At 42.0% G+C, this 25694-nt stretch overlaps 1 protein-coding gene and 1 long non-coding RNA gene across 2 annotated transcripts in view; both read right to left on the bottom strand.

Moving 5' to 3' along the window:
- nrxn3a (neurexin 3a) overlaps positions 1-25694 on the bottom strand; it is a 240698-nt gene that overhangs the window by 43079 nt on the left and 171925 nt on the right. Inside the window, 1 exon segment of the mRNA XM_039603223.1 lies at positions 21974-22093. Within this exon segment, the coding sequence (XP_039459157.1) occupies positions 21974-22093 (120 nt within the window).
- LOC120434819 lies at positions 16142-18539 on the bottom strand. The gene is made up of 4 exons (XR_005609381.1): positions 18397-18539; positions 17365-17511; positions 16442-16604; positions 16142-16363 (listed from the first exon to the last, which is right to left on the bottom strand). It is a non-coding gene; the product is annotated as an uncharacterized LOC120434819 (long non-coding RNA).

Here is a 25694-nt window from a genome sequence, read left to right as displayed (position 1 = left end):
CAGGAAGCCAATGAAGGGAAGCCAAAACAGGAGAAATATGTCTCTCTTCCTAGTCCCTGTCAGTACCCTTGCTGCAGCATTTTGGATCAGCTGAAGGCTTTTCAGTGAGTTTTAGGACATCCTGATAATAAAGAATTACAGTAGTCCAGCCTGGAAGTAATAAATGCATGAACTAGTTTTTCAGCATCACTCTGAGACAGGATATTTCTAATTTTAGAGATGTTGCGCAAATGGAAGAAAGCAGTCTTACATATTTGTTTAATATGTGCATTGAAGGACATGTCCTGGTCAAAAATGACTCAAGGTTCCTCACAGCATTACTGGAGGCCAAGGTAATGCCATCCAGAGTAAGAATCTGGTTAGATACCATATTTCTAAGATTTTCAGGGCCGAGTACAATAACCTCAGTTTTATCTGAATTAAGAAGCAGAAAGTTAGCGGCCATCCAGGTCTTTATGTCTTTAAGACATTCCTGCAGTTTAACTAATTGTGTGTGTTACCTGGCTTCATGGATAGATAGAGCTGCGTGTCATCTGCATAGCAGTGAAAATTTATGCTATGTCTTCTAATGATGCTGCCTAAGGGAAGCATGTACAATGTAAATAGAATTGGTCCTAGCACTGAACCCTGTGGAACACCATAATTGACCTTAGTGTGTGAAGAGGACTCTCCATTTACTTGAACAAATTGGAGTCTATTAGATAGATATGATACAAACCACTGCAGTGCAGTACCTGTAATACCTACAGCATGTTCTAATCGCTCTAATAGGATATTATGGTCAACAGTATCGAACGCAGCACTGAGGTCTAGCAGGACAAGCACAGAGATGAGTCCACTGTCAGAGGCCATAAGAAGATCATTTGTAACCTTCACTAAAGCTGTTTCTGTGCTGTGATGAGCTCTGAAACCTGACTGAAACGCTTCAAATAAGCCATTCCTCTGCAGATGATCTGTTAGCTGTTTGACAACTACTCTTTCAAGGATGTTTGATATGAAAGGAAGGTTGGAGATTGGCCTATAATTAGCTAAGACAGCTGGGTCTAGAGATGCTTTTTAAGTAAAGGTTTAACTACAGCCACCTTGAAGGCCTGTGGTACATAGCCGATTATTAGAGATAGGTTGATCATATTTAAGATCGAAGAATTAATTAATGGCAGGACTTCTTTGAGCAGTTTTGTAGGAATGGGGTCTAAAAGACACGTTGATGGTTTGGAGGAATTAATTATTGAAGTTAACTCAGAAAGATCAATTGGAGAAAAAGAGTCTAACTTAACATCGATGGTACTAAAAGTAGCTGTAGATAATATTACATCTGTGGGATGATTATTGGTAATTTTTCTCTAATGATAAAAATTTTATTTGTGAAGAAGTTCATGAAGTCATTACTAGTTAACGTTAAAGGGATTGTTGGCTCAGTAGAGCTCTGACTTTTGTCAGCCTGGCTACAGTGCTGAAGAGAAACCTGGGGTTGTTCTTATTTTCTTCAATCAGTGATGAATAGTAAGATGTTCTGGCTTTGCGGAGGGCTTTCTTATAAAGCAGCAAACTATTTCTCCAGGCTAAATGATGATCCTCTAAATTTGTGACACGCCATTTCCTCTCCAGCTTACGAGTTATCTGCTTTTAGGCTACGTGTTTGAGAATTATACCACGGAGTCAGGTACTTCGGATTTGAGGCCTTAGTTTTCACAGGAGCTACAGTATCCAGAGTCGCACGTAGTGAGGAGGTAAAATTATTAACAAGATAATCGACCTCTGTTGGAGTAGCGTTCAGATAGCTGCTCTGCTCTATGTTGGTACAGGGCATTGAAGATGATAACAGTGGGTGGATTATATTCTTAAACTTAGTTACAGCACTTTCAGAAAGACATCTACTTTGATAAAGTCTACTCTCCACTGCTGTGTAATCAATTATTGTAAATGTAAATGTTATCAGGAAATGATCAGACAGCAGAGGGTTTTCAGGAAACACTGTTAAATGTTCAGTTTCTATGCCATATGTTAAAACAAGATCTAGAGTGTGATTAAAGTGGTGGGTGGGTTCTTTTACATTTTGAGAGAAGCCAATTGAGTCTAATAACAGATTAAATGCGATGTTGAGGCTGTCATTTTAGCATCTACATGGATGTTTAAATCACCCACAATAATTATTTTATCTGAGCTGAGCACTAAATCAGATAAAAGTCTGAGAAATCAGAGAGAAACTCTGTGTAAGGCCCAGGTGGACGATAGATGATAACAAGTAAGACTGGTTTCTGAGTTTTACAGCTGGGTTGGACGAGGCTAAGCATCAGGCTTTCAAATGAATTAAAAGTCTGTCTTGGTCTTTCGTTAATTAATAGACTGGTGTGAAAAATTGCTGCCACACCGCCCCTCGGCCTGTGCTTCGAGGTTTCTGGTAGTTAGAATGACTCGGGGTGTTGATTCATTTAAACTAACATACTCATCCTGCTGCAACCAGGTTCCTGTAAGGCAGAGTAAATCGATTTGTTGATCAATTATTAAGTCATGTACTAACAGAGACTTGGAGGAGAGAGACCTAATATTTAATAATCCACATTTCACTGTTTTACTCTTTGGTTCAGATGTGGATACTGTATTGTTCTTTCTTTGTGATTTTTATGTTTAAGTTGTTTATTGCTGGTTTTAGTTTGTTTTTGTCTTTTGGGAGCTGACACAGTCTCAATGGAGATGGGTTTTTGGGGGTAGCAGGAGGAGAGAAGCTGCAGAGAGGCGTGTAAGACTGCAACTCTGCTTCCTGGTCCCAACTCTGGATAGTCATATTTTGGGGGTTTAATAAATTGGTCCATATTTCTAGAAATGAGAGCTGCTCCATCCAAAGTGGGATGGATGCCGTCTCTCCTAACAAGACCAGGTTTCCTCCAGAAGGTTTGCCAATTATCTATGAAGCCCACATCGTTTCTGGGCCACCACTCAGACAGCCAGCAATTTAAGGAGAACATGCGGCTAAACATGTCACTCCTGGTCTGATTGGGGAGGGACCAGAGAAAACTACAGAGTCCGACATTGTTTTGGCAAAGTTACACACCGATTCAATATTGATTTTAGTGACCTCCGATTGGCGTAACCGGGTGTCATTACTACCGACGTGAATTATGATCTTACTGTATTTACGTTTACCCTTAGCCAGCAGTTTTAAATTTCCTTCAATGCCGCCTGCTCTGGCCCCTGGAAGACAATTGACTATGGTTGCCGGTGTCTCTAGCTTCACATGTCTGAGAACAGAATCACCAATTACCAGAGTTTGACCCTCGGCGGGTGTGTCGCCGAGTGGGGAAAAACAGTTAGACACATGAACAGGTTGGTGGTGTACCTGGGGCTTCAGTTTAAGACTATGCTTCCTCCTCACCGTCACCCAGCCGCCTCTTTCCCCAGCTGCTTGGGGTCTGCCGGGGAACAGCTAGCGGGCCTACGCTATCTTCGGCTGCACCAGCTACAGGGGCCTGGCTAGCTACGGGTGAATGAAGGGTGCGGCCGAGTCTCCAATTCAGTAATCCTGGCCTCCAGAGCTGCAAATATGCTACATTTGTTACAGGTATCATTACTGCTAAAGGAGGCCGAGGAGTAACTAAACATCTGACACAATGAGCAGGAAAGTGCAGGAGGGACAGGTGAAGTAGCCATGGTGCTAACGAGTCGGCTACGAGCTAAGCTAAGCTAGCGAAACAGTAAAGAGACAGTGAGTGAATACTTTGGCTATAAATTAGGTAGTGAGTACACAGAAAGGGTGATTCAGATGAAGCACGTTAAGATTATACTATGAAAAAGGGATGTATCAAAAGATTTAAATTAAATTGCTACTCAGAAACACCACTGTGTTTGAGCAGGAACAGGAAGTGATACTCTACCACAAAGCGAGCAAACACCAAGTGACAGCGCCACCAAGAGTCAGGGATGCCACACACAACTTCACAGCAAAAGATGCAAACTCAGCAGCCTGCAACAAGTGCTTTAAGCTGATACTGTGATACTGTCAAAGGAGGTAACACCTCACATCTGATGAAACACCTGGCGACGCATAGCGGTTTTTTTTAAAGCCGAGAAATGCACGGTGTTTGATAGCTTGCTGTGAGACCTCACACCAAGCACATCTACTGCGGGTGTGGTGCCTGTTATCGGACCCGGAGTTAGCAACATCCCTCAAAACCCGAAGAGTAGAGTCCTGGCCCCTAGCCCTGTCAGCGTAGCAGAAATGATGACGGATGATGATGGCAGCAGCAGCCGTTCTTCTCTTTAATGTTGTTCGTGTGTAATTAACGTTGAGTAGGCTAACCACGTTATTACATTAATGCATGTAAGGTGAACTAGCAAACACTGTCGTAGTTACATGCGGCTGTCTTCTTGTTTGATGGCAGATACTCCCTTCACCCTGGCCAAAAAGGCTAAAATGACCAAAGAAAAAGTGGAAAACAGTTAAACATGAGAGGTTTTTGGACAAAATCTGTGTTTTTTCCATTGTTTAAGCACTGCTTCCAGCCAAGAGTGAGACCATATATGCCCTATAGCTGCAGAAAAGGCTAACATTGTTATCTTTTTACAAAAAAACAGCTGAACATGAGAGGTTTTTGGACCAATTTTGTGTTCTCCATTCTTTAAGCACCGGTTTGAGCACCATTTAAGCACCGGCACCGTTTCAAAAGTACCGGTTTGGTACTGGTATCGGATAAAACCTAAACGATACCCATCCCTATTTAAGACTGAGCTCATTTTAAATGCATTGAATGCGGTTTAATGTATATTTGTAATAATAAGCACCATATTCAATAAAGCATATGTTTGCAGTGGCAGAGAACTGCTCATCTATGAATCAAACACTGTTCAAGGCATACATGTTGATTTTTCAAAAATGATATTAAAATACAATTTTAAAAAATCAGTTGAATTAAAGGCTTGAACTGTGTTACATGGTTAGCTGTCGATATCTATGGCAGGATTAAAATATGAAAAATGAATGCAGAGACTTGGCAAAACAGCTGATTAAACATTTTACATTCAGGTATTTTCATACTGTAGATGCTAATCTGAAAGTTTTGATAGAATATAGGGTCACATTAAGAAAAAAAAGTTTGGTTCATGTTGCGAATAAAGTTGAAATTTCAAGATTAAACTTGAAATACTATTTTGAGAAAAAAAAGTAAAAAAAAAAAAAAACAATTTTGAGAATAAATGTCAAGATTACAGTTTTGGTTTCAAGTCAACCAACTGTCTCCTATAAACTTTACAGAATGCTTGGTGTTGATGAGTTAGTGAAACAACTTGATCAGCTGCCTTATTCTGTCTTGTGATGCAGCATATACCCTCTTTAAGTGTGTAACCATCGATATCCTTAAATCCATTGATAGCGATTTCATTTTGCACAAATCCAGCCAACTATTCCAAGTTTGTGTGGTTTTTGTCTTTTGATAAGTTGTCTTCAACAACTTATCTACACTATTGTTTAATGTGAAACAACAGCTTTAATCTCCACCGTTCAACTTTATTCTTAAAATATTATTTCAACTTTAGTCTTAAAATAGTATTTTGAATTTTCCTCAAAATATTATTTCAAGTTCATTCTTGAAATTTTGACTTTATTCTGCTCCATTTCTCTACGCAAAGTAATAAATTATTCTACTGTAGTGCCACATTCATTACTAAGTCTGGTTGCGTAGCCGTCACGAATTTGTCAGTCTGTATCTGGAAGTCCCACAGGATCTTAGCTCTGTAAGTCTCGACCACCCTAGGGGGCGTCTCCCATTTTGACCTCAAGACTTCCAGGCGATACTCGGCACCAGAGATGGGCAGTAACATTTTAAGTAATGTGTTACTCTAATCTGATTACTGTATTTCAAGTAACAATTAAAGTAAGGGATTACTATTGCAATAAAGTAATTAGATTACTGTAATTAGATTACTACTTTCCCATTAGCACGCTGCGTTACTGCATTATTAAACCATAAGTTTGTTTGTGAGAGTGTCTCATGACGATGACGTAGGAGCATATGACGTCTGTGGTAGCAATAGACACGTGTATAATATCAACAACTGATAATATGGAGTATGGGAGAGAGTATGACCATGCAGCATTTAAAGCTTGGAAGTGCTGACATTAGTTTGAGTTTCATTCTCTAAAAAGTGACAAAACATTAGCGTTTTCTTTCTACAGTGAAAAATTCCACTTCAAATCTGAGCAAGCACCGAGCACGCTGCCACGGGAATGTGAAATTCACAGAAAAACCCACTGACATAACAGCTGCGGCTACCACATCCACTTCTACTGGGCAAACCTCAAATGGCCCCACTCCTGCTAAACAGGTGAAAATAGACTGAAGAGCGACAGCTCTTAGTGTTGCTGAACTGAGGAAGCTCTTTGCTGGCTATATCATCGAAGACATGTTGCCGATTTCCACTGTAGACTCTGAATCATTCCGACGCATCGCAGAAAAAATACAGACTAAAAGTGGTGTCAAGCAGCCCCAGAGAAAGTCATTTCTAGGATACCTTGAGAGAGAATACAACATGGAGATGCTGTTGGGCCTTCTTTAAAACCACCGAGGTGTTTGAGCTCCGTTGGAGGTCTGTGTCTATGTGCACACCCAGGAACTTGAAACTGGAGACCCTTTCCGCACACTCCCCGTTAATGCTGACGGGCTGCAGCTCAGACTTCCTCCTTCTGAAGTCGACTACCAGCTCTTTGGTCTTGGTGGTATTGAGGTCCAGCTTGTTGAGTGCACACCAATCCCACAGCCTTTTAACCTCAGCTCTGTACGCCGTCTCATCTCCCCCAGAGATGAGCCCCACCACAGTGGGTACTGACACAGTCATGTGTGTACAGAGTGTACAGTAGGGGACTCAGTACACAGCCTTGTGGAGAGCCGGTGTTGAGGCTGAGGGCTGAGGAAAGATGAGGCCCCACTCTAACTCTCTGTACACGGTCTGACAGGAAGTCTCTGATCCAGCGGCAGATGGTAGAAGGAAGTCCGATATCCAGCAGTTTAACTATTAGTCTGTCCAGGAGTATCGTATTGAAGGCAGTCAACAAAGTCAACAAAGAGCAGCCTGGTGTAACGCCTCTGTTGTTCCAGGTGAGAGATGGTGGTGTAGAGCATTCTAACAATGGTATCTTCAGTTGATCTGTTAGCTCTGTATGCAAACTGCGTGTCGAGTGTTGGTGGCAGGCAGGACAGGATGTGACGTCTGACTAGTTTCTCAAAGCACTTCATTATAACAGGTGTTAGAGCAACTGGTTGGTAGTCATTGAGGCTGCTAATGTTTATCTGCTTAGGCAGTGAGATGTTTGTGGCCAACTTTAGGCACGGCGGGATGCAGGACTGGGACAGTGAAGCATGAAGATCTTAGTGAAGACCCCAGCCAGCTGGTCTGCACATTTTTTAGGACCCTTCCGGTCACCCCATCTGGACCGGCGGCCTTCCTGGGGTTCCATCCCCTCAGTGTGCACCTCACCTCATATTCCTGCACCATGAAGCTTGGGCTGCTGCTGCTGTCCGATGTTTTAGCCACGGCTGCCTCTGGCCCCTTCACCTCAAAGCATGCAAAGAAGTGGTTGTGTTTTGCCCCTCTGGTGTTCCTGCCTAGTCCATTATGTCCCCCACTCATGTACTGAGCCATTTTTCTGTTCATCTTAGCCACTATGATTCCTGAAAGCAGCTTCCATGTTGTGGTATGAGGCAGGTTGCTGGCCAGTAGTTGGTTGGGACAGGTCCCCCCCTCTGGATCCTTCCGTTATCCATTCTGGGTGTGTCTCATCCATTAGCAGCTGGTTCATTTGAGCTGCTCATAGAGTACATGAATCATGTCAGGGCCTGGTGCTGTTCAATTTCTCATGCTTGAGACTCTTTCTTGGATGTCTGCCACTTTGATGGTTACTGGAGCCTGTTCAATGAGGTTGGTCTGCTCTTAGATCCACTAGCCACTGAGCATTGCTGTTATGGGTTGCATCCTTCTCCCATATGCTCTTCCAGTATTGCTCCGTCTCCTGCCTTGGTGATGCAGTCCTCATATTTTTCCCCTGCCACTGAGAGTACACCTTGGACGGTTCAGTGGAGAACAGCTGGTTTATTCTCCTGACCTATCCTCTCTTAGAGATAAGATTCTTCTGAAGGCACACATCAACAGACCAGATGAGGTTCCTCTGGTGACTGGAGGTGGTGGAGATGACAGGACACCTCAGATTTCTTGGCTGAGGGCCGATGACAGTGACTAGGATCCTCCAGTGACGTAGCTCGGGGCTGGTTAGAGCAAAAGATGTGGATACCCTCAGGCTCAGACAGCATGGTACCCTCACCCTCAAGCAACAACAGGCACACTGACTTAGTCCACCAGCCACTCAGGTGGCACAGGCTCATGCTTGGGCTGAAGTGACACAGGATACACATGGGATGCAGGATACACAGCTAACTCCAGGAGGCTTTCGTGGCTCAGCAAGGCACTCAGCAAACAGAAAGATAGCAACTCGACGAGTCCTTACGTTAATTTTTTATATTAGTCTTCGTGAGGCAATAATGAACCTAAATAAAATACTATAATGCTGTAAGTAGGCAGTGGCCCTGCTAATGAGATATTTATTGGTATAGTTAGTTGGTATGTTGGTAGAATTATCCTGTCTTCATCCCCTAATCTCAACCGGTCATAGTGCCTCAGTGACACTGATAAACTCGGATTTAAAGATTACATGTAATGTAATAATTTTTAATCATGGAGCTCACATTAGAAATTAAAGTTACCTACTATAAGATAAGATAAGATAACCTTTATTAGTCCCACACGTGGGAAATTTGTTTTGTCACAGCAGGAAGTGGACAGTGCAAAAGTTATGAAGCAAAAATTAGAATAAAATAAAATAAGAATAAATACAGTACACAACTGTACAGAATAGAATAAAATAAAATAAAATACTATATACAGTAGAATAAAATAGAATAAAATATACAATAAGATAAAAATAGAATACAAATGCTTTATACAACTGAGTAAAAATACAACGATGCCAGAAAACATTATTGCACTTAGTCTTATTGCACATGTGTGGATGTGTGTGTTTGATCAGTTAAAGTCTTTATTGTGGAGTCTGACAGCAGTGGGGAGGAAAGATCTGCGAAATCTCTCCGTCCCACACCGTGGGTGCCGCAGCCACTGAAGGAGCTGCTCAGTGCTGTCAGAGTCTCCTGCATGGGGTGGGAGATGTTGTCCAACAGGGATGAAAACTTAGCCGCCATTCTCCTGTCACTCACCACCTCCACTGGGTCCAGAGGGCATCCTAGAACAGAGCTGGCCCTTCGGATCAGCCTGTTCAGTCTCTTCCTGTCCCCAGCAGAGATGCTGCCGCCCCAGCAGACCACACCATAAAAGATGGCTGAGGCCACCACAGAGTCATAGAAGGTCTTCAGGAGTGGGCCCTCCACTCCAAACGACCTGAGTCTCCGCAGCAGGTACAGCCTGCTCTGCCCTCTCCTGTAGAGGGCGTCTGAGTTATGAGTCCAGTCCAGTTTGTTGTTCAGATGAACACCAAGGTACCTGTAGCTGTCCACAGCCTCAATGTCCATACCTTGGATGTTCAGTGGTTGCAGTGGAGGATGCTTGTGCCTGCGGAAGTCTACCACCAGCTCCTTGGTTTTACTGGCATTGATCTGGACGTAGTTCAGCTGGCACCAGTCCACAAAGTCTTGAGTCAGTCCTCTGTACTCCTTGTCATCCCCATCAGTGATGAGGCCGACTATTGCAGAGTCATCAGAGAACTTCTGCAGGAAGCACTGGGTGGAGTTGTGGGAGAAGTCTGCAGTGTAGATGGTGAAGAGGAACGGAGCCAGAACCGCTCCCTGTGGGGCCCCTGACTGCAGACGACCCTGTCCCGACACACAGCCCTGAGTCCTCACATACTGTGGTCGGTCGGTGAGGTAGTCCAAAATCCAGGTAGTGAGGTGATGGTCCACTCCAGAGTTCTCCAGCTTGTCCTTCAGGACCGAGGGAAGAATAGTGTTGAAGGCACTGGAGAAATCAAAGAACATGATTCTCACAGTGCTCCCAGCGGTCTCCAGGTGAGCGAGGGAACAATGTAGGAGGTGAATTACGGCATCATCCGCTCCAATGCCAGGTTGGTAGGCAAACTGAAGTGGGTCCAGTGATGAGCTCACCAGGCGCCAAAGCTGAGCCAGGACCAACCGCTCCAGGGTCTTCATCAGGTGGGATGTCAGAGCCACCGGCCTGTAGCTGTTGAGGTCCTTGGGGCGTGAAGTCTTTGGCACTGGTACAACATAGGAGGTTTTCCAGAGCTGTGGGACTCTTCCCAGCCTCAGGCTCAGGTTGAAGAGGTGCTCCATCACCCCACACAGTTGGTCCACGCAGGACCTGATGACCCTCGAGCTGATGCCATCTGGGCCCGCTGCCTTCTTGGCTTTAATCCTCCTCAGTTCCCTCCTAACCTGGGTGGTTGAGAGAGACAGGCTGGAGCCTTGTGTTGAGTGTGTATTGTATGCTGTTGTTGGGGGTGGGGAGGTGTGAGCAGGGTGAATAGAGGAGGTGTGAAGTGTCTGAGGTGTCAGAGGTGGAACAGCAGCAGTGGGGGTGGGTGAGTCTGCAGCCGATGTTGGAGACTGCCTCATGGATGAATCAAATCTGTTGAAGGAATGATTCAGTTCATTTGCCCACCTCACATCCCTCCCAGGCAGAGAGTTCTGATGTTTGTGGCCCGAGATGGTTCTGAGGCCTCTCCAGACTTCACCAACGTTGTTTTGCTGAAGCTGGTTCTCCATCTTCTGCCTGTAGCTGTCCTTCCCATTCCTTATCACTCCCCTCAACTCTCTCTGCACCCTTTTCAACTCCTCTTTGTCTTTGGATTTGAAGGCCCTCCTCTTCTGCTTTAATTTCTGGGGTAATCCAAGGTTTGTTGTTGGAGAAACACTGTACAGTCCTGGTAGGTACGGTGTTATCCACACAGAAATTAATATAGTCAGTAATGCATGTAGTAAGGCTGTCGATGTCCTCTCCGTGGTCGTCACAGATCACCTCCCACACAGTCGACTCAAAACAATCCTTAAGAGCCTCCTCGCTCTCCTCCGACCATCTCTGTACTGTGCGGGTGGCTGGTAGCTCCCTGCGCACTAAGGGCTCATACACAGGGACAAGGTGCACCAGGTTGTGATCAGATCTGCCCAGGGGAGGGAGAGGTGATGAACTGTATGCCTCTTCTGCATTGGCATACAGTAAGTCCAGTGTTTTATTGTCTCTGGTTGGGCAGGTCACATACTGGGTGAAGGTGGGCAGTGTGGAGTCCAGTGAGGCATGATTGAAGTCCCCTGATATTATGAAGAGGGCTCTCGGAGATTGTGTTTGCAGTCTGCTGACCACAGAGTGGAGAGAGTCACAGGCTGCATCCGCGTTGGCCGAGGGGGGGACATATGCTGTTATCGCGATAACATGCGAGAATTCCCGGGGCAGGTAGTACGGACGCATGCTAACGGCTAAAAGCTCAATGTCTCTGCTGCAGAGTTTTTCTTTGACAGTGATGTGCCCGGGGTTACACCATCTGTCATTCACAAACACTGCCAGTCCCCCTCCTTTCCTCTTACCGCTGTCTCTCGTCCTGTCCGCTCGTGTCCGGAGTTAGCGGTGTTAGCCACGACTCCGTTAGCATCATGATGCTACATTGCCGGTACTCCCTCTGTGACCAGGTTAGCAACGTGAGCTCATCCATCTTATTGGGCAAAGATCTTACGTTTCCAATAATTACAGAAGGAAGAGATGGTCGATAACGTCTCCTTCTCGGGCGATGGCGCTCCTTCCCAGCACGACACCCCCGTCTTTTCCTCCTCAGCTCGCTGGGAATGTCGGGTCTGTCCGCCGGCAGTACTGCTGCGGGACGCAGCGCAAACAGCTGATCCTTACTGTAAACAAAGGATCCCTGCTCTGGGTCCCCAGACACGGGTGAAAAAAGTAGAAAAAAACTAAGAAAAATGACCAGAACTAACACAAAACGGTAGAACATGGTTGCAGAGTCTAATTACTAATACGTTAGTTATAAAAATTACAGGAAGAAAAAGATAAGAAAGAAAGAAACTCAGAATGAGCAGAGCTGCTGTAACAGGCTGCCGCACATGGGGGGCGCCGGAAGTGTATAAGATATAATGTAAGACGCAGAAATTTATTTATTTATTTTTTTAATATTCTTTCTCCTCTTTGTCCTACATAACAGGTTCAAGCTGAGTATGTTCACTGGAACTGGAATTTAGATTTGATAACATTTATATTATCATGTAATAATATTATTCTATTAACATTTCAGGGGCAGGTATAGCTCAGTAGGTGGCATGGTCGCCCCATGATCGGAAGGTTGGGGGTTCGAATCCACTGAACAGCTATCCTGAGGTACCCCTGAGCAAGGTACCGTCCTTACACCCTGCTCCCTGATTAGTGGCTGCCCACTGCTTCACTGAGTGAATGGGTTAAATGCAGAGACAGTAATTTCCCCATGGGAAATTACCACGTGGTGTAGATCAGCTTGTTAATCTCGGTAACGGTGGCGGCGTCCATAGTGCACACGGATGCTGCATTCATATCATCTAGTAGATCTTCTGAGGGTACTTCACGTAGTCATGGTAACTGGAGGATAACAAGGCTACGGAGGATCCAGGTTTCAAGCTTTGCCATGATTCTATCTTTCAGGTCAGTTCCTCCCATACTCAATGATCCTTCTTCTATTGCACTTGGGGTTTGGTACCCAATCTCGGGTGGGGGTGATGATATCTCCTTCATCAGGAACTCAATGGGGATGTGGTGGACAACACTAGAGGCCAACTTCAAGCCAATAGCACAAGTGACCATCAAGTGCGGGATCTACCAAAGAGATGCTTTGTCCCCACTGCTGTTCTGCATAGGCCTGCACTGGCCTGAATCCTCTCAGTGAGATCGTTGACAAGACTGGCTACGGAAACCGACTGAGGAATGAAGCAGTTGTCAGCCACCTCAAGCTGTATGCCAAGAGTGAACAAGACATCGATTCACTGATTCACACCACCAGGATATACAGCAATGACATCAAAATGTTGTTCGGACTGGAGAAATGTATCGGATGATAACAAAGAGAGGGAACGTAGTCAGAACTGAGGGGATCAAAACTACCAGAAGGCAACATTGCAGACATAGAGCACAGTTACAAGTACCTGGGGATCCCGCAGGCGAATAGGAACTATGAAGAAGCTGCTAGGAAAGCTGCAACCACCAAGTACCTGCAAAGGGTCAGGCAAGTCCTGAGGAGTCAGCTGAACAGTAAGAACAAGATCCGGACTATCAACACCTACGCCCTGCCCGTGATCAGGTACCCTGCTGGGATAATAAGCTGGCCAAAGGAGCAGATAGAAGCCACTGACATCAAGACCATGACCTGACCATGTATGGAGGGTTTCACCCCAAGTCTAGTACCCTGAGTGGAAGGAAGGAGGCCAGGGACTAGTGAGTGTCAGCACCACGGTCCAGGATGAGGCAGCAAACATCCATGAATACATCAGGAAGATGGCTCCAATCGAGTGCATGCTTAGGGAATACCTCAGGCAGCAGAAACCCAAGAAAGAGGAGGAAGAGGAGGTACCATCATGGAAGGACAGACCCCTGCATGGTATGTACCAACGGCAGATAGAGGAAGTGGCTGACATCCAGAAATCACACCAGCAGCTGGACAAAGCCGACTGAAAAACAGCACAGATTCACTAATCATGGCAGCACAGGAACAAGCTCTGAGCACAAGATCCATAGAGGCTGGGGTCTATCACACCAGGCAAGACCCCAGGTGCAGGCTGTGTAAAGATGCCCCTGAGAGAATCCAGCAGCAGGGTGCAAGATGCCAGCAGGCAGGGCATACATGGAACACCATAACCAAGTTCTTCAGTATAGTAAACATCTGTGCTGAGTATGGCCTGGAAGTCCTGAGGTCAAAATAGCAGACGCCCCCTAGGGTGGTGGAGAATGACCGAGCTAAGATCCTGTGGTACGTCCAGATACAGATGAACAAAATGGTGGTGGCTAACCAACCGGACATAGTGGTGGTAGACAAACAAAAGAAGATGGCCGTATTCATAGATGTAGTGATACCGAATGACAGCAACATCAGGAAGAAGGAACACTGTCATGGTCCTGAGTCTAACGACTTGGTGTTTTGTGTTTCTTTATATTATTCTATGTTCTCGTTTGTTCTGTTATGTCTTTTGTTAAGGTTTACCATTTAGGGTTTTGTTCTATACCTGCCTGCTCCCACTTCTCTGTGTTCCCTCTGTCTGTCCATGGTGTCACTGTGTCTGTTCGTGGGTCTGTCTGTTAAGTTCAGTGTCTTGTCTGGTTCTCTGTGTCTGTGAGTTTCCTGTTTTATTCTGAAGGTCTCTGTCTCATGTGAGTGTGTTCAGTTTACGTTTCCCCTGTTTCGTCAGCTTGATTTCTCCCAGGTGTGTTCCCCTCCTGTGTCTCATCCCTTGATTACTGCTGTGTGTATTTAAGCCCTGTGTGTTTGCCTGCCTGTTGCCGGTTCGTCTGTTATCTCCCTCCATCATCTGTGTTCATTCCCTGCTTCATTCTGTGTCATCTACACTCAGAAAAATAAAGGTGCCAACTGGAACCAAAAGTGGTTCTTTAGACTGATGCCATAGAAGAACCTTTTTTGGTGCCACAAAGAACCTTTCAAACAATGGTTCTTTGAAGAACCATTTCTTTCAGTGGTTCATTGAAGAACCTTTAAAGGTGCCCCAAAGAACCATCAAGAAATGGTTCTTTGGGGCACCTTTAATGGTTTTTCAAAGAACCTTTTAAAAATGGTTCTTAAAGAACCATTTTTAAAAAGGTCCTTCAAATGGTTCTTTAAAAAACCATTTTAAAGAACCTTTTTTGAAATGGTTCTTTAAAGAACCATTTTAAATCTTTCAAAATAAAATGTATCATAAATTGAATTTGAGTAGGGTAAAATAAATACAAGCACAGCATAGACATATATTAATGGTTTATTGCATTTAGCAGTATACCAAAAGACAAAAAGGCACCACATCACTACTAATACATGTCACATATTAGTCATTTAAACAGTGATAACATTTTTACTATACTATAAATAAATAAATATATATATAAATACTATATCTAAAGATAACACAACAATTAATACATGTATTGTTTAATTAATAAAACATCAAAAAGTGATAAACACATTAGAAATAGCAATAGCTTCAAAACAGACCAATAAATCAAGACATTTTCATCAGCAGATGTTTGCATGTTCAGTAAAAATATTTCAACAACAAGTTTTTGAATAAAATTATCAATGAACTTCAGCCTTACATTATGTAAGGTAAGTTTAATGTTAGACTTAGGGCTGCTCGATTATGGCAAAAATGATAATCACGATTATTTTCACTGAAATTGAGATCTCGATTATTTGACGATATTTATTTAACAATAACAATGTATTGAATAATGGCTTTAAAGATTGTCAAAAATAATATAAAATAGTGTGCAAATACCGATAACAGTGCAAATGTTTGCAATATAAAAAATAAATGAAAATGTAAACATTAATGTTTAGTGAACTTCAAAATACTGCATAATATTTATGCATACAAATAACCAAACATCAAGGCAAGCTGTGTAGCCACACAATGCACAATTGCATCAAATTGACATTGAGGTATGTCAACTAAAGTTGCTGCTCCTTCATTGTTTGATCGTATGTCACTTTGTGAGCGGTCTTCAAATGTTTGAATAAATTTGTAGTGTTGCTCTGTGGTGCAGCTACGACACCGTAGCAAAGTTTACACACTATGTCTACTTAATCCACGTCTGACTCCGCGAACCCATAATGTTTCACTGAAGTTGTTTTATCTCTCTTTTCAACCAGCGGCATTCTTTCTTCAGCAGCCATTATCCTCTCCTCTCCAAATAACTTCTGCTTAGCTTCCCTCGGGTCCTCTTAATTGTTATGACGTGTGTTCGAATCGCAGAGAGGTGCGCTCGATTTGCCACACGGAGCAGCGCAAGAGTAAAGCACGAGGGAGGTGCTAATAATCGGCTCAGTCATTTTTAATGATCGTTGAAAGCCCAGATCGTAATCTAGATTAAAATTCGATTAATTGAGCAGCCCTAGTTGGACTCCTGGTTCTTTGTTAGTCCAGTTTAGGATAATGTCTCTGACGTATGTATCATATCAAATATATGTCATATCAAAACAACCCCACACCTGCAGTTGTTTCAGTTTTTCACAGGTGTTTCCTGTCAGCTGGTCAACCTCACTCAGGCGGACATCCATATCAGCCAACCAAACGACAAGCTCCTCCCTTTGTGTTTCAAATCCCTCCCACTCTGAGACAAGGAGCTGAGAGAGAGAAAACAAGGGTCAATTATAAAGAAGAGAGAAAAGTGAAACCCTCCTCAGAAGGTCTGACTCGCATACCTGCAGTCGACCTGTGATGGACTCCTGTTTGGCGTTCACGTCATCCCAGTGTTGCCAGCAGCCGAGTCTGCAGGGTGCCCTGGAAGAGCCGAGTTAATGTTCGACTCTTCCTGGTCAGGCTGTCCAGCTGGATGAGCCGAGGTCTCCCCTCTCGCCGCCGCCTCTGAACACAAAAACAGAAATTGCATGTGAACCAGGAGGTGCAGATTTTTTTGCTATTCTTTTCTAAATCCAGGTTTGATAACGTGGAGGTATTTGGAAAACTTTTTTGGCCAGCGGACGACTGTTGTCTCGCAGAAAGTCAAATCAAATGTATGCGATACACAATTAATTCACGAGAACAAATTATAAAAAACTAGTCCAGTTCTTGCCTGATTTCACATGAATTTTGCATCAAAACAGGAAAACAGAATTAAAACAAGAGTTTGCAGCAAATGTGAGCACAAAGCCTCACTTTGTACAAGCCTGCTATTAAAGTTCTCCTCTATGCAGACAACGTTCCTGTTTTCAAGGCACAACTTGGATCTGCTGTACAAATCTTATAGATACACGCTAAATGAAACAGTAGTGTGCACGACTCCAGATTCTGATCCCTCGTCCTAATATGGTCCCAAAAGGCTCACAAAAAACATTGGAATAGCAATAAAGCAAATGTTGAGGCTTCAAAATACAAAGTCCATAAACCAATGGCTGACATGGGTTTTATCATAAGGGTGATAAATATACAACATATGTTCTTAAGACTAAAAGTATAATACAGATTTTAGTCTGAGAGATTTGATGTTCATTTACCTGCAGATGCACTATACGTGCCTGCTCCGTGGTTTTCCACAACATTTTGCACATCACTATTTAATACAGGAAGTAGGTGAACTAAAAGAAGTCATCTTTCTTTGTGAGAGGACAATATTAATGAAACAAACCTCAATGACATCATAGAGATCCCTAAAGATGCTCCTGCTGCTTTTCTTCCTCCTCATCCTAAGCTTCCTCCTCCTTGTCCTCGACTTCCATCCAATTGTAATTCAATCTAATTGTTTTTCTCCCTCCTCTTCCTCAATTTGTTGGAGCTGTGAAAAGAGTTAGTGTGAATCTGAATTAATTTGTGCAAACAAGAAAAATCTACAGCTTTTCGGTCAGAGGTAGTCTTGTGATTTAAGCCAGGTAGAGTAGATTTATGTGTTGATGCTACCTGCTTCAGCTCTACGACTGGCTGCTGAGCGATATTTACACCCTGGCTGGATTACAAACTTTAACCACATGCTGAACTTTGGCCCAGTGTTGATACCTCTTGTTAGTATAATGACCTCTTCTTGGCTTAATGTACGATGGTGGATAAATGAAATGTACAAAGAAAATTTAACTATATTACAAAAGGACATCCATCCTGGTAACATCACATGGCCGGAGCATAACTTGTCAACTAGTCCGAAAATAAGTTATACAGTAACAGTCACAGACACACCTTCTAATGTGTCACATTTCTATTCATTCAAAACACTTATGCATTGCTGTGTTTTATACAGCTCTTACAGAATGCAAAGTACAGGCTGATGTGAGTATTTAATGTACGGCTCAGCTCTACTGAATTTCAGAGTTTCTAGAGCAGACACAGAGCTCACATCACAACAGGCTTCAGGCGCCATTTTAGTGACATTAACAATATTATAAATTTTAATCAGTCTAGCTGACATTACGTTATGTACGCCGCACGCAATAGAACCACATATTTTAGAAGCCAAAGGTTCAAATTAGTTGGGAGCACCTTCACTTAATTATAACAGTGGTTTTGTTAGGAAAACAGTTTCTGTATACCGGATACTAAATTGCGTTAACATCAACGGCTAACGTATCTAACATAGCTAACCGTTATTGTTAGCACAGCATTAACAGCAAGCTACAATGACAAGTAACAAAAACAAAACAGTAAAAAGGTTTTAATGAAAATGTTTTACCTTTTCCAACAGTCCCAGAATCCAGAGCTTCAAAGACCAGCAGGTACTGAAGACTGTTATCCGCTTCGCTGTCACCGGCCGTGAGAAAGTGTTTTTTCCCTTAAAAAGTTCAAGGCCCGCCGGTCGTGCAATCTGTCTGCGCATGCGCAACCCAACGATTGACTCTCTCTCTCTCTCTCTCTCTCTCTCACTGTCATTTATTTGGCTCAAAACACATAAATTGCTCAGTGATAAACAACTACTGAGATCATTTACCTAAGCAGCGTGCTTTGTCAAAACTAAGTGTGTTCATTACACTGAGATTCTGTTGTGAAGTTGTTATTTATTAGTATTTTATAATTTGACTTTACATACTGCTGGTGGTTTGTAAAGTTTACAATAACTAGTATTATCATTATGCTATATTTTCTAATATATATAATAATCTCAAAAGTAATACCTTGAACTAGAGCTGGGCGATAGAACGATAACGATATGTATTGCGAAATAACTTTTTCTCAATAGAAAAATGAAACCATTGCGATAGATCTCATCTCTCTCTCTTCCTGTCTTAAAAAAAAAAGAACAGCCAATCCAAATTAAGTAGCGCAGAGCTGAACCAATCACAGCCACAGCGTCACGTCACGTGACTTGTTACGTACAGCACAAGTGCCAAGCCGCACATGTGTATTTGTTTGGGAAGCAGCCAGCCGCCGTGCCGGCCGGGTAATGGAGGAGATGAGTTTGCCCGCTAGAGAAAAATCAACCGAGAGCTTGGGTGACCAGGTTACCGAAGAGAACACAGATGACGGTTCCAATGCCGGAGAGATTGTCGAAAGGAAGGGCCAGAGAAGTTCCGAGACTAAAAGCGCTAATTCGTCATCGAAAACAACCGGGAGAATCCTGCAAGCAACAACAGTCAATTGAGTCGGCTTTCTCCAGCATCTTACCATATGACAAAAAGCTAAGAGACATAGCGACATAACGAATGCCATAGCTCACCGTCTTGCTAAAGACATGCTACCAATAAACACGGTCGAAAATGAAGGATTCAAGCAGCTAATTGAGGTAATAGCTAAGCTATACAACAAGGAGAGATTGAGAATTTCCTTTTAGTTCTCAGTTTATTTGATATTGACAAAAGTTAGTCAATTTTGTCTGTTCTTCTGTAAAACAAACTAAGATTTATTTTTAGAATTAATATTTTGTTCCTAAGTGGAATTGACAATTTAGTCTGTTTTGTTTTTTCTGTTTTGAAACTTAAACGCTTTAGCGGCTGCCTTTTGTGTAGTTTGCAATATTTGCCTTTATTTATCTGAAACTGAAGTCTCATGTTCCTTAAGTACATCTACCCTGTTGAACTTATGATGGGAAATAAATATTTAAATCAAAACAAGCTGCTGACTATTTCACATTTTACTTGTGAGCAACGGCACATTTAAATCTTACAAATATAGTTATTTGGCTTATATCGTGATATATATCGTTATCGCCTGAAATGAAAAAAACATATCGTGATATGAAAAAAATCTTATATCGCCCAGCTCTACCTTGAAGCAGAAAATAGTAATACTTTATTAAAATTTAAAACTGAAGTACAGTATTTGAATGTGTGCATTGTGTCTACTGTTTGTTAACTCACCATAATCATAAACGTCTTAATAATAAATTCCATATTCTATTATCATATTATTTGTGATCAGTGGGTTTGCGGGGTTAGGGGTGTTGGGGGTAGGGTCTTTAGGCTTTGGCCCCCACCCCTGCCACCAGTATATTTTTAAGCAAGTATTTCTATCTTTTATTTGAATATTCAGTTTCCTACCATCTGCTCTTAAAGGGTAATTGCCAGGTAACCCGCCCTCCCCCTTCGCACACACATGCACACAAACAAAACACACAGTATAATTCACAGCCTCATTATAGTGAATAAATATTTATGCCATTTTACACCATCAAACTTAGATAGCTAAGGATGAAGAACCTTTTGTTCTTTAAAGAACCATTTGCAATACCTAAAGAACCATCTACAAAATAAAAAGGTTCTTTGACGTATGATGGTTCTTTAAAGAACCATGAAGACATCTGAAGAACCATTTAAGAACCATAATTTTTCTGAGTGTACCCGCGTCTCCCTGCTTCGCCATTTCGGGTCTGTGTTTTGTTAGCTTTCTCCAGTTTAGGTTTTGCTTAGTTTCCGTCCACACCTTTGCCTTTTCTGTTTGTATTCCTCCTCAATAAAAGCCCACTCCCATCACTAATGCCTGCATCTTGGGTCCTTTAATAAATTCCACACGGCTCGCCTCACTGACCGTGACAAAAACCAGGTTAAGGAGAAGAGATTCAAGATTTAAAAAAGAAAGTGCCACTCGTACACAACTGACAGAGCTTACAACTACACTTTAATATAATCAAGATCTGAAGTACTAAAAACTGAAACTCTAATTTGAAAAACAAAAAGAATAACCTTCATCACTGAATTTAACCATAATGATCAGCAACTTAAGGATATAGTTAAAAGACAATGGCAGATTCTAATGGCTGAATCATCTGACGGGAAACTACAGATGTGACAAATGCAGCCGGTATAACAAAATTTTATATTTACTACTATTACTATAAGTTTTTTTACTTTTCCACACAGTGGTAAGAAGTTTCCTGTTAAACAGTTCATAAACTGCAGTACAACATCATAATCTACAACCTCAAATGCCCCTGTGCTCAAGGTTATATTGGACAAATAAAGAGAGCACCTAAACAACCTCTTTGAGAAGACAAAAAAGCCATTCATATTAGAAACATGGAGTATGTGACAGCCAAACACTATCATGAAGCTAAATATGGTTCTTTTGCCACTCTGAATTTTTTTTTTAACTCAATGCAACTCAGTTCATCTAAGCTGATTTCTCATAGAGAGATGCTTTGGACTTCAGTGCTCAATACAGTGACTCCTGCTGGTCTGAGTGATGTTTTTCTTGTAAAATGCATTTTTGTGAACAAGCTTATATGAGACATGCAAAAATACAAAATGTTTATGATAAAACTTGAGAGAACACTTCAATTGTAAACACACTAATCTGTTTTAAGATTAATAATTTTTTCCATATTGTTATGAGGAAGATATGAGAATTACAATGAGATTCTTTTAAAACAATCATCTAGCAGACTATTTGGTTTCATACTGATATGTTAGCTTGTTTGCAGGCAGGGTCAGATACACTAGTATATTTGAGAGTTTTGTTCTGTACCTATTAGCTTTGGGTATTCAGCATTGGAGTTACATTATTTTGGTTTAGCACCATGGATAAATCTATTGGGAAATTTTTCTTTGTAATTGGAATCCATAGCTAGGAAGACTTACTACTAACCATACATCAGTGCCAGTCACCACCACAAAGGTTCAGCTAAATTAATATTTAGTGTATAGGCTACATATTTCTGAAAATATAAAACTGACTTGCAACATGTGTATTAATATGGAGTCAACACATTGAATGTTCTCCATTTGAAATGTTTTTCTTGAATCTCACTTTTGTCACTCACTGGTGACAAAAAAGGCTTTTCCAAAGGAGTGATGAATGTGACATTAGATATTACTCACGGTCATTGCATTGTGTGCCGGTGTATGAAGTCATGGAGCAGTCGCAGGTGTAGTTCTCCCATTGTTGAATGCAAATGCCCATGTTGGCACAGGAATCCTCTTGGCAGGTAGTGCTGGGTCCTGGGGATCAAGACAGAAGAAGCAAGCACAAAACTGGCAAAACTGGCTTCAGTTCAGTGTTGAAGCTGAAAATATGTATATGAAGAATGAGATGAATGGTTTATTTGAAGAGTTTTAGTCGTGTTTTCAGAGCTGATCAGAGTACAGAAACAGTGGTACTGAAGAGGACTCATCTTCTTATGGCCGCTGACAGTGGACTCACCTCTGTGCTTGTCCTGCCTCAATGCAGCATTCATTACCACTGACCACAATATTTTAGTACAGAGATTATAACATGCTGACCACATAGGCCAGCCTTCATTTTTCATGCGCATTAGAAATATCATGTCTCAGAGTTATGCTGAAAAACTAGTTCATGCATTTATTACTTCCAGGCTGGACTACTGTAATTTATCCTATATTGGCTTCCCTTCATTGGCTTCCTGTTAAATCCAGAATTGAATTCAAAATCCTGCTCCTCACACACAAGGTCTTAAATAATCAGGCCCCATCTTATCTTAATGACCTTGTAGTACCATATCACCCTATTAGAGCACTTCGCTCTCACACTGCAGGCCTACTTGTTGTTCCTAGAGTGTTTAAAAGTAGAATGGGAGGCAGAGCCTTCAGTTTTCAGGCCCCTCTTCTGTGGAACCAGCTTCCAGTTTGGATTCAGGAGACAGACACTATCTCTACTTTCAAGATTAGGCTTCAAACTTTCCTTTTTGCTAAAGCATATAGTTAGGGCTGGACCAGGTGACCCTGAATCCTCCCTTAGTTATGCTGCAATAGACGTAGGCTGCCGGGGATTCCCATGATGCACTGGGTGTTTCTTCTTCACTCACTATGTGTTAACAGACCTCTCTGCATTGAATCATATCTGTTATTAACCTCTGGCTCTCTTCCACAGCATGTCTTTATCCTGTCTTCCTTCTTTCACCCCAACCAATCACAGCAGATGGCCCCGCCCCTCCCTGAGCCTGGTTCTGCCGGAGGTTTCTTCCTGTTAAAAGGGAGTTTTTCCTTCCCACTGTCGCCAAAGTGCTTGCTTATAGGGGGTCATCTCTGTATCTATCATTGTAGGGTCTACCTTACAATGTAAAGTGCCTTGAGGCGACTGTTGTTGTGATTTGGCGCTATATAAATAAAATTGAATTGAAATTGAATGTGCATCACTGAAGTCTTAGCTGCCCATGAAGAACCTGTGAACAACCTGTCACTGGTTCACTGCTGTTCCTTCCTTGGAAAAACTTTTGATAGATACCACTGCAGAGTGGGAACAACCTACAAGAGCTGCAGTTTAGGAGATGCTCTGACTATATCATCTAACCATCACAATCTGGTCCTTAAGCTTGCACTTGCTCCTTAATATATCTAATATATTATCTATATATCTCTCACTCAATAATATGTGCCAGAATAACGTGATCATCAGCGTTATTCACGTTACCTGTCAGCCATCATAATGTAATGCCTTATGGCTGTTAAATTCCAAGTGGTGACTGTTGTTGTATTTGGAATTATATAAATAAAATTGAATAAAACTCAATACTGAATTTTGATTGGACTGAATTGGTAAAAGATCATTCAACTGCTACAGTTATCCCTAAAGATCTCTCTTTTTCTCATTGGAATGTGGCAAAATGTAGTTTCTTTTAAAGTATTTTATATTTGAAATGAAGCAGAGTACATTTCAGCGTTATTTCTGTTCAGACTTTCTGTTTGGCTATTCTCTATGCAGTGCCAGTTCATGTTTACAGGAGAGCTGAAGCCCATTCCAGCTGTCATGGTAGAAGTGTGTGGACAGGTCATTAGTCTACTGGACCAACATGGAGAGACAAACAATCATTCATGCTCACATTCACACTGACAGCCAATTTAGAATCATTAATTAAACAGGCATGCATGTCTTTGAACTGTGAGAGGAAGGTGGAGTACACAGAGCAGGAGCAGAGGCCCAGCCAGCAACTGGATTCGGACCTTTGTGCTGTCAAAACGCTAACGCTACTGTGCCACTATAACAATGTGTCAACAATAACTTTGTGGATGTTATGATGATAATGAAAAATAAAGAGCAACAAAGTGGGATGAGATTGTTTGTTAAACTGCTTTGTATGTTGTTGTTTGTATACTTTGGCTACTCACACACATTCATTTGTTAGGGAAATTATTGTTTATTGCTAAACAAACTTGAATGGTTGGTCTGCAATGATACTGAACAAAAACTTATTGTTATTCGACCTCAAATCATGTGATGGTACGGAGACTTACCTCGTTAAAGATGGTGCTCAGTTAAAGGAGGTATTCGGGACAAAGTCACGTTAACCGTCAAGGGGGGACGTTTTAAACTATAGCTTCATTATAAGAAAATCCTACAGCCAGTTTTGATGCTTATTTGCTGTTTGTTAGCAGTGCGGCATCACCATCTAGTGACGGCAAAATGTATTGCTGCTGTCTGAACTCCCTAATTATAAATGGGCTTCGATATAAGTTTAACTGCCATAAATGTAAATTATGTCAATTTGTTTAATTTATTGTGTTCATTTATGTTTATTTCCTTTATTTATTGTTGTTCCTTTTGGGGTAGGAACTAAGTTTCATTCTGTGTTGCGCACAGGCCCCTTTAAGTGACGTAAAGGGAAGCCAAAAGAGCATGTGCAAAGAAGCTAAGCTATAACTTAACTAAGTCACAAGAAGGAATAAATAAGCTGTTTTAAAGTAAAAGATAGCTGTGAAGAAGAAGACGAAGAAGAAGAAGAAGCCAGCGAGGTATGTTAACTGTGTTTGTTTATCGCGTATTTGTTAACTTGGGTTTAAATGTTTATTTGTAATATTTATGTTTGGTCATTCTGTACTTTTATGTAATGACAGTTTGACGGTGGGTTTTATGGTGTTTCAGAGGAGAAGTGTGACGGAGGAATAAATCATTAAGTGAATGAAGAACCGTGGTGTCGTGTATTAACTGGAGGGAGTGATAGTCAAACTCGGACCTGCCCAGACCCGCCCTATCAGCGCAAATTCGACAGCTCATTAAGACGGGAACACAGATAAGCCACTGTTTAGGACACACAGGTTCATAAGGTTTTCATGAAGAAGTCTATAAGTCAGACTCTAAAGTTTTTGGTCTGAAAAGTGACACAAGAGTTGGAAACTAAAAGGAACTGTGTATGGCCTGGCAGCCACGGTGTTTCACGTATATGAATGTACATTTACGTAAGAGATGTAAATTCATGTTCAGTTGAATAATTATAGTTGGCTCTTAAGGGGCAGAAGTAAACTTTGCACATTTTGATAGACACTCACAGTTTGTATTTATGGTTCAGTGTCTTTTACAAGTTCAGTGTGTGACAAGGTTATAATAAGAATAAGAACTCTGTTAAGTGTACTTACTCTGTAATATTTTACATCTATGGGCTAATTTGAAGGAGAGTGACTTCATTTAGTTAAGATCATTCTTTTAGTATTTGCAAATGTTGTTGCAGCTTGCTCTTGTATGCTGCCTGTGTATATCTGTGTCTAAGTAATCAAAATGTCACATACAAGTAAAGAAGCTCAGGGTGCAGCAGCTGCTCTGGAAGAAGAGACCGAGTTAGAGCAGACAGATGAATCAAATATCGGGCAA

This window comes from Oreochromis aureus, linkage group 19, assembly GCF_013358895.1.
Source record: "Oreochromis aureus strain Israel breed Guangdong linkage group 19, ZZ_aureus, whole genome shotgun sequence".
NCBI lineage: Eukaryota > Metazoa > Chordata > Actinopteri > Cichliformes > Cichlidae > Oreochromis > Oreochromis aureus.
Note: the sequence above shows the minus strand (reverse complement) of the source record. Positions and strands in the feature narration are given on the sequence as shown.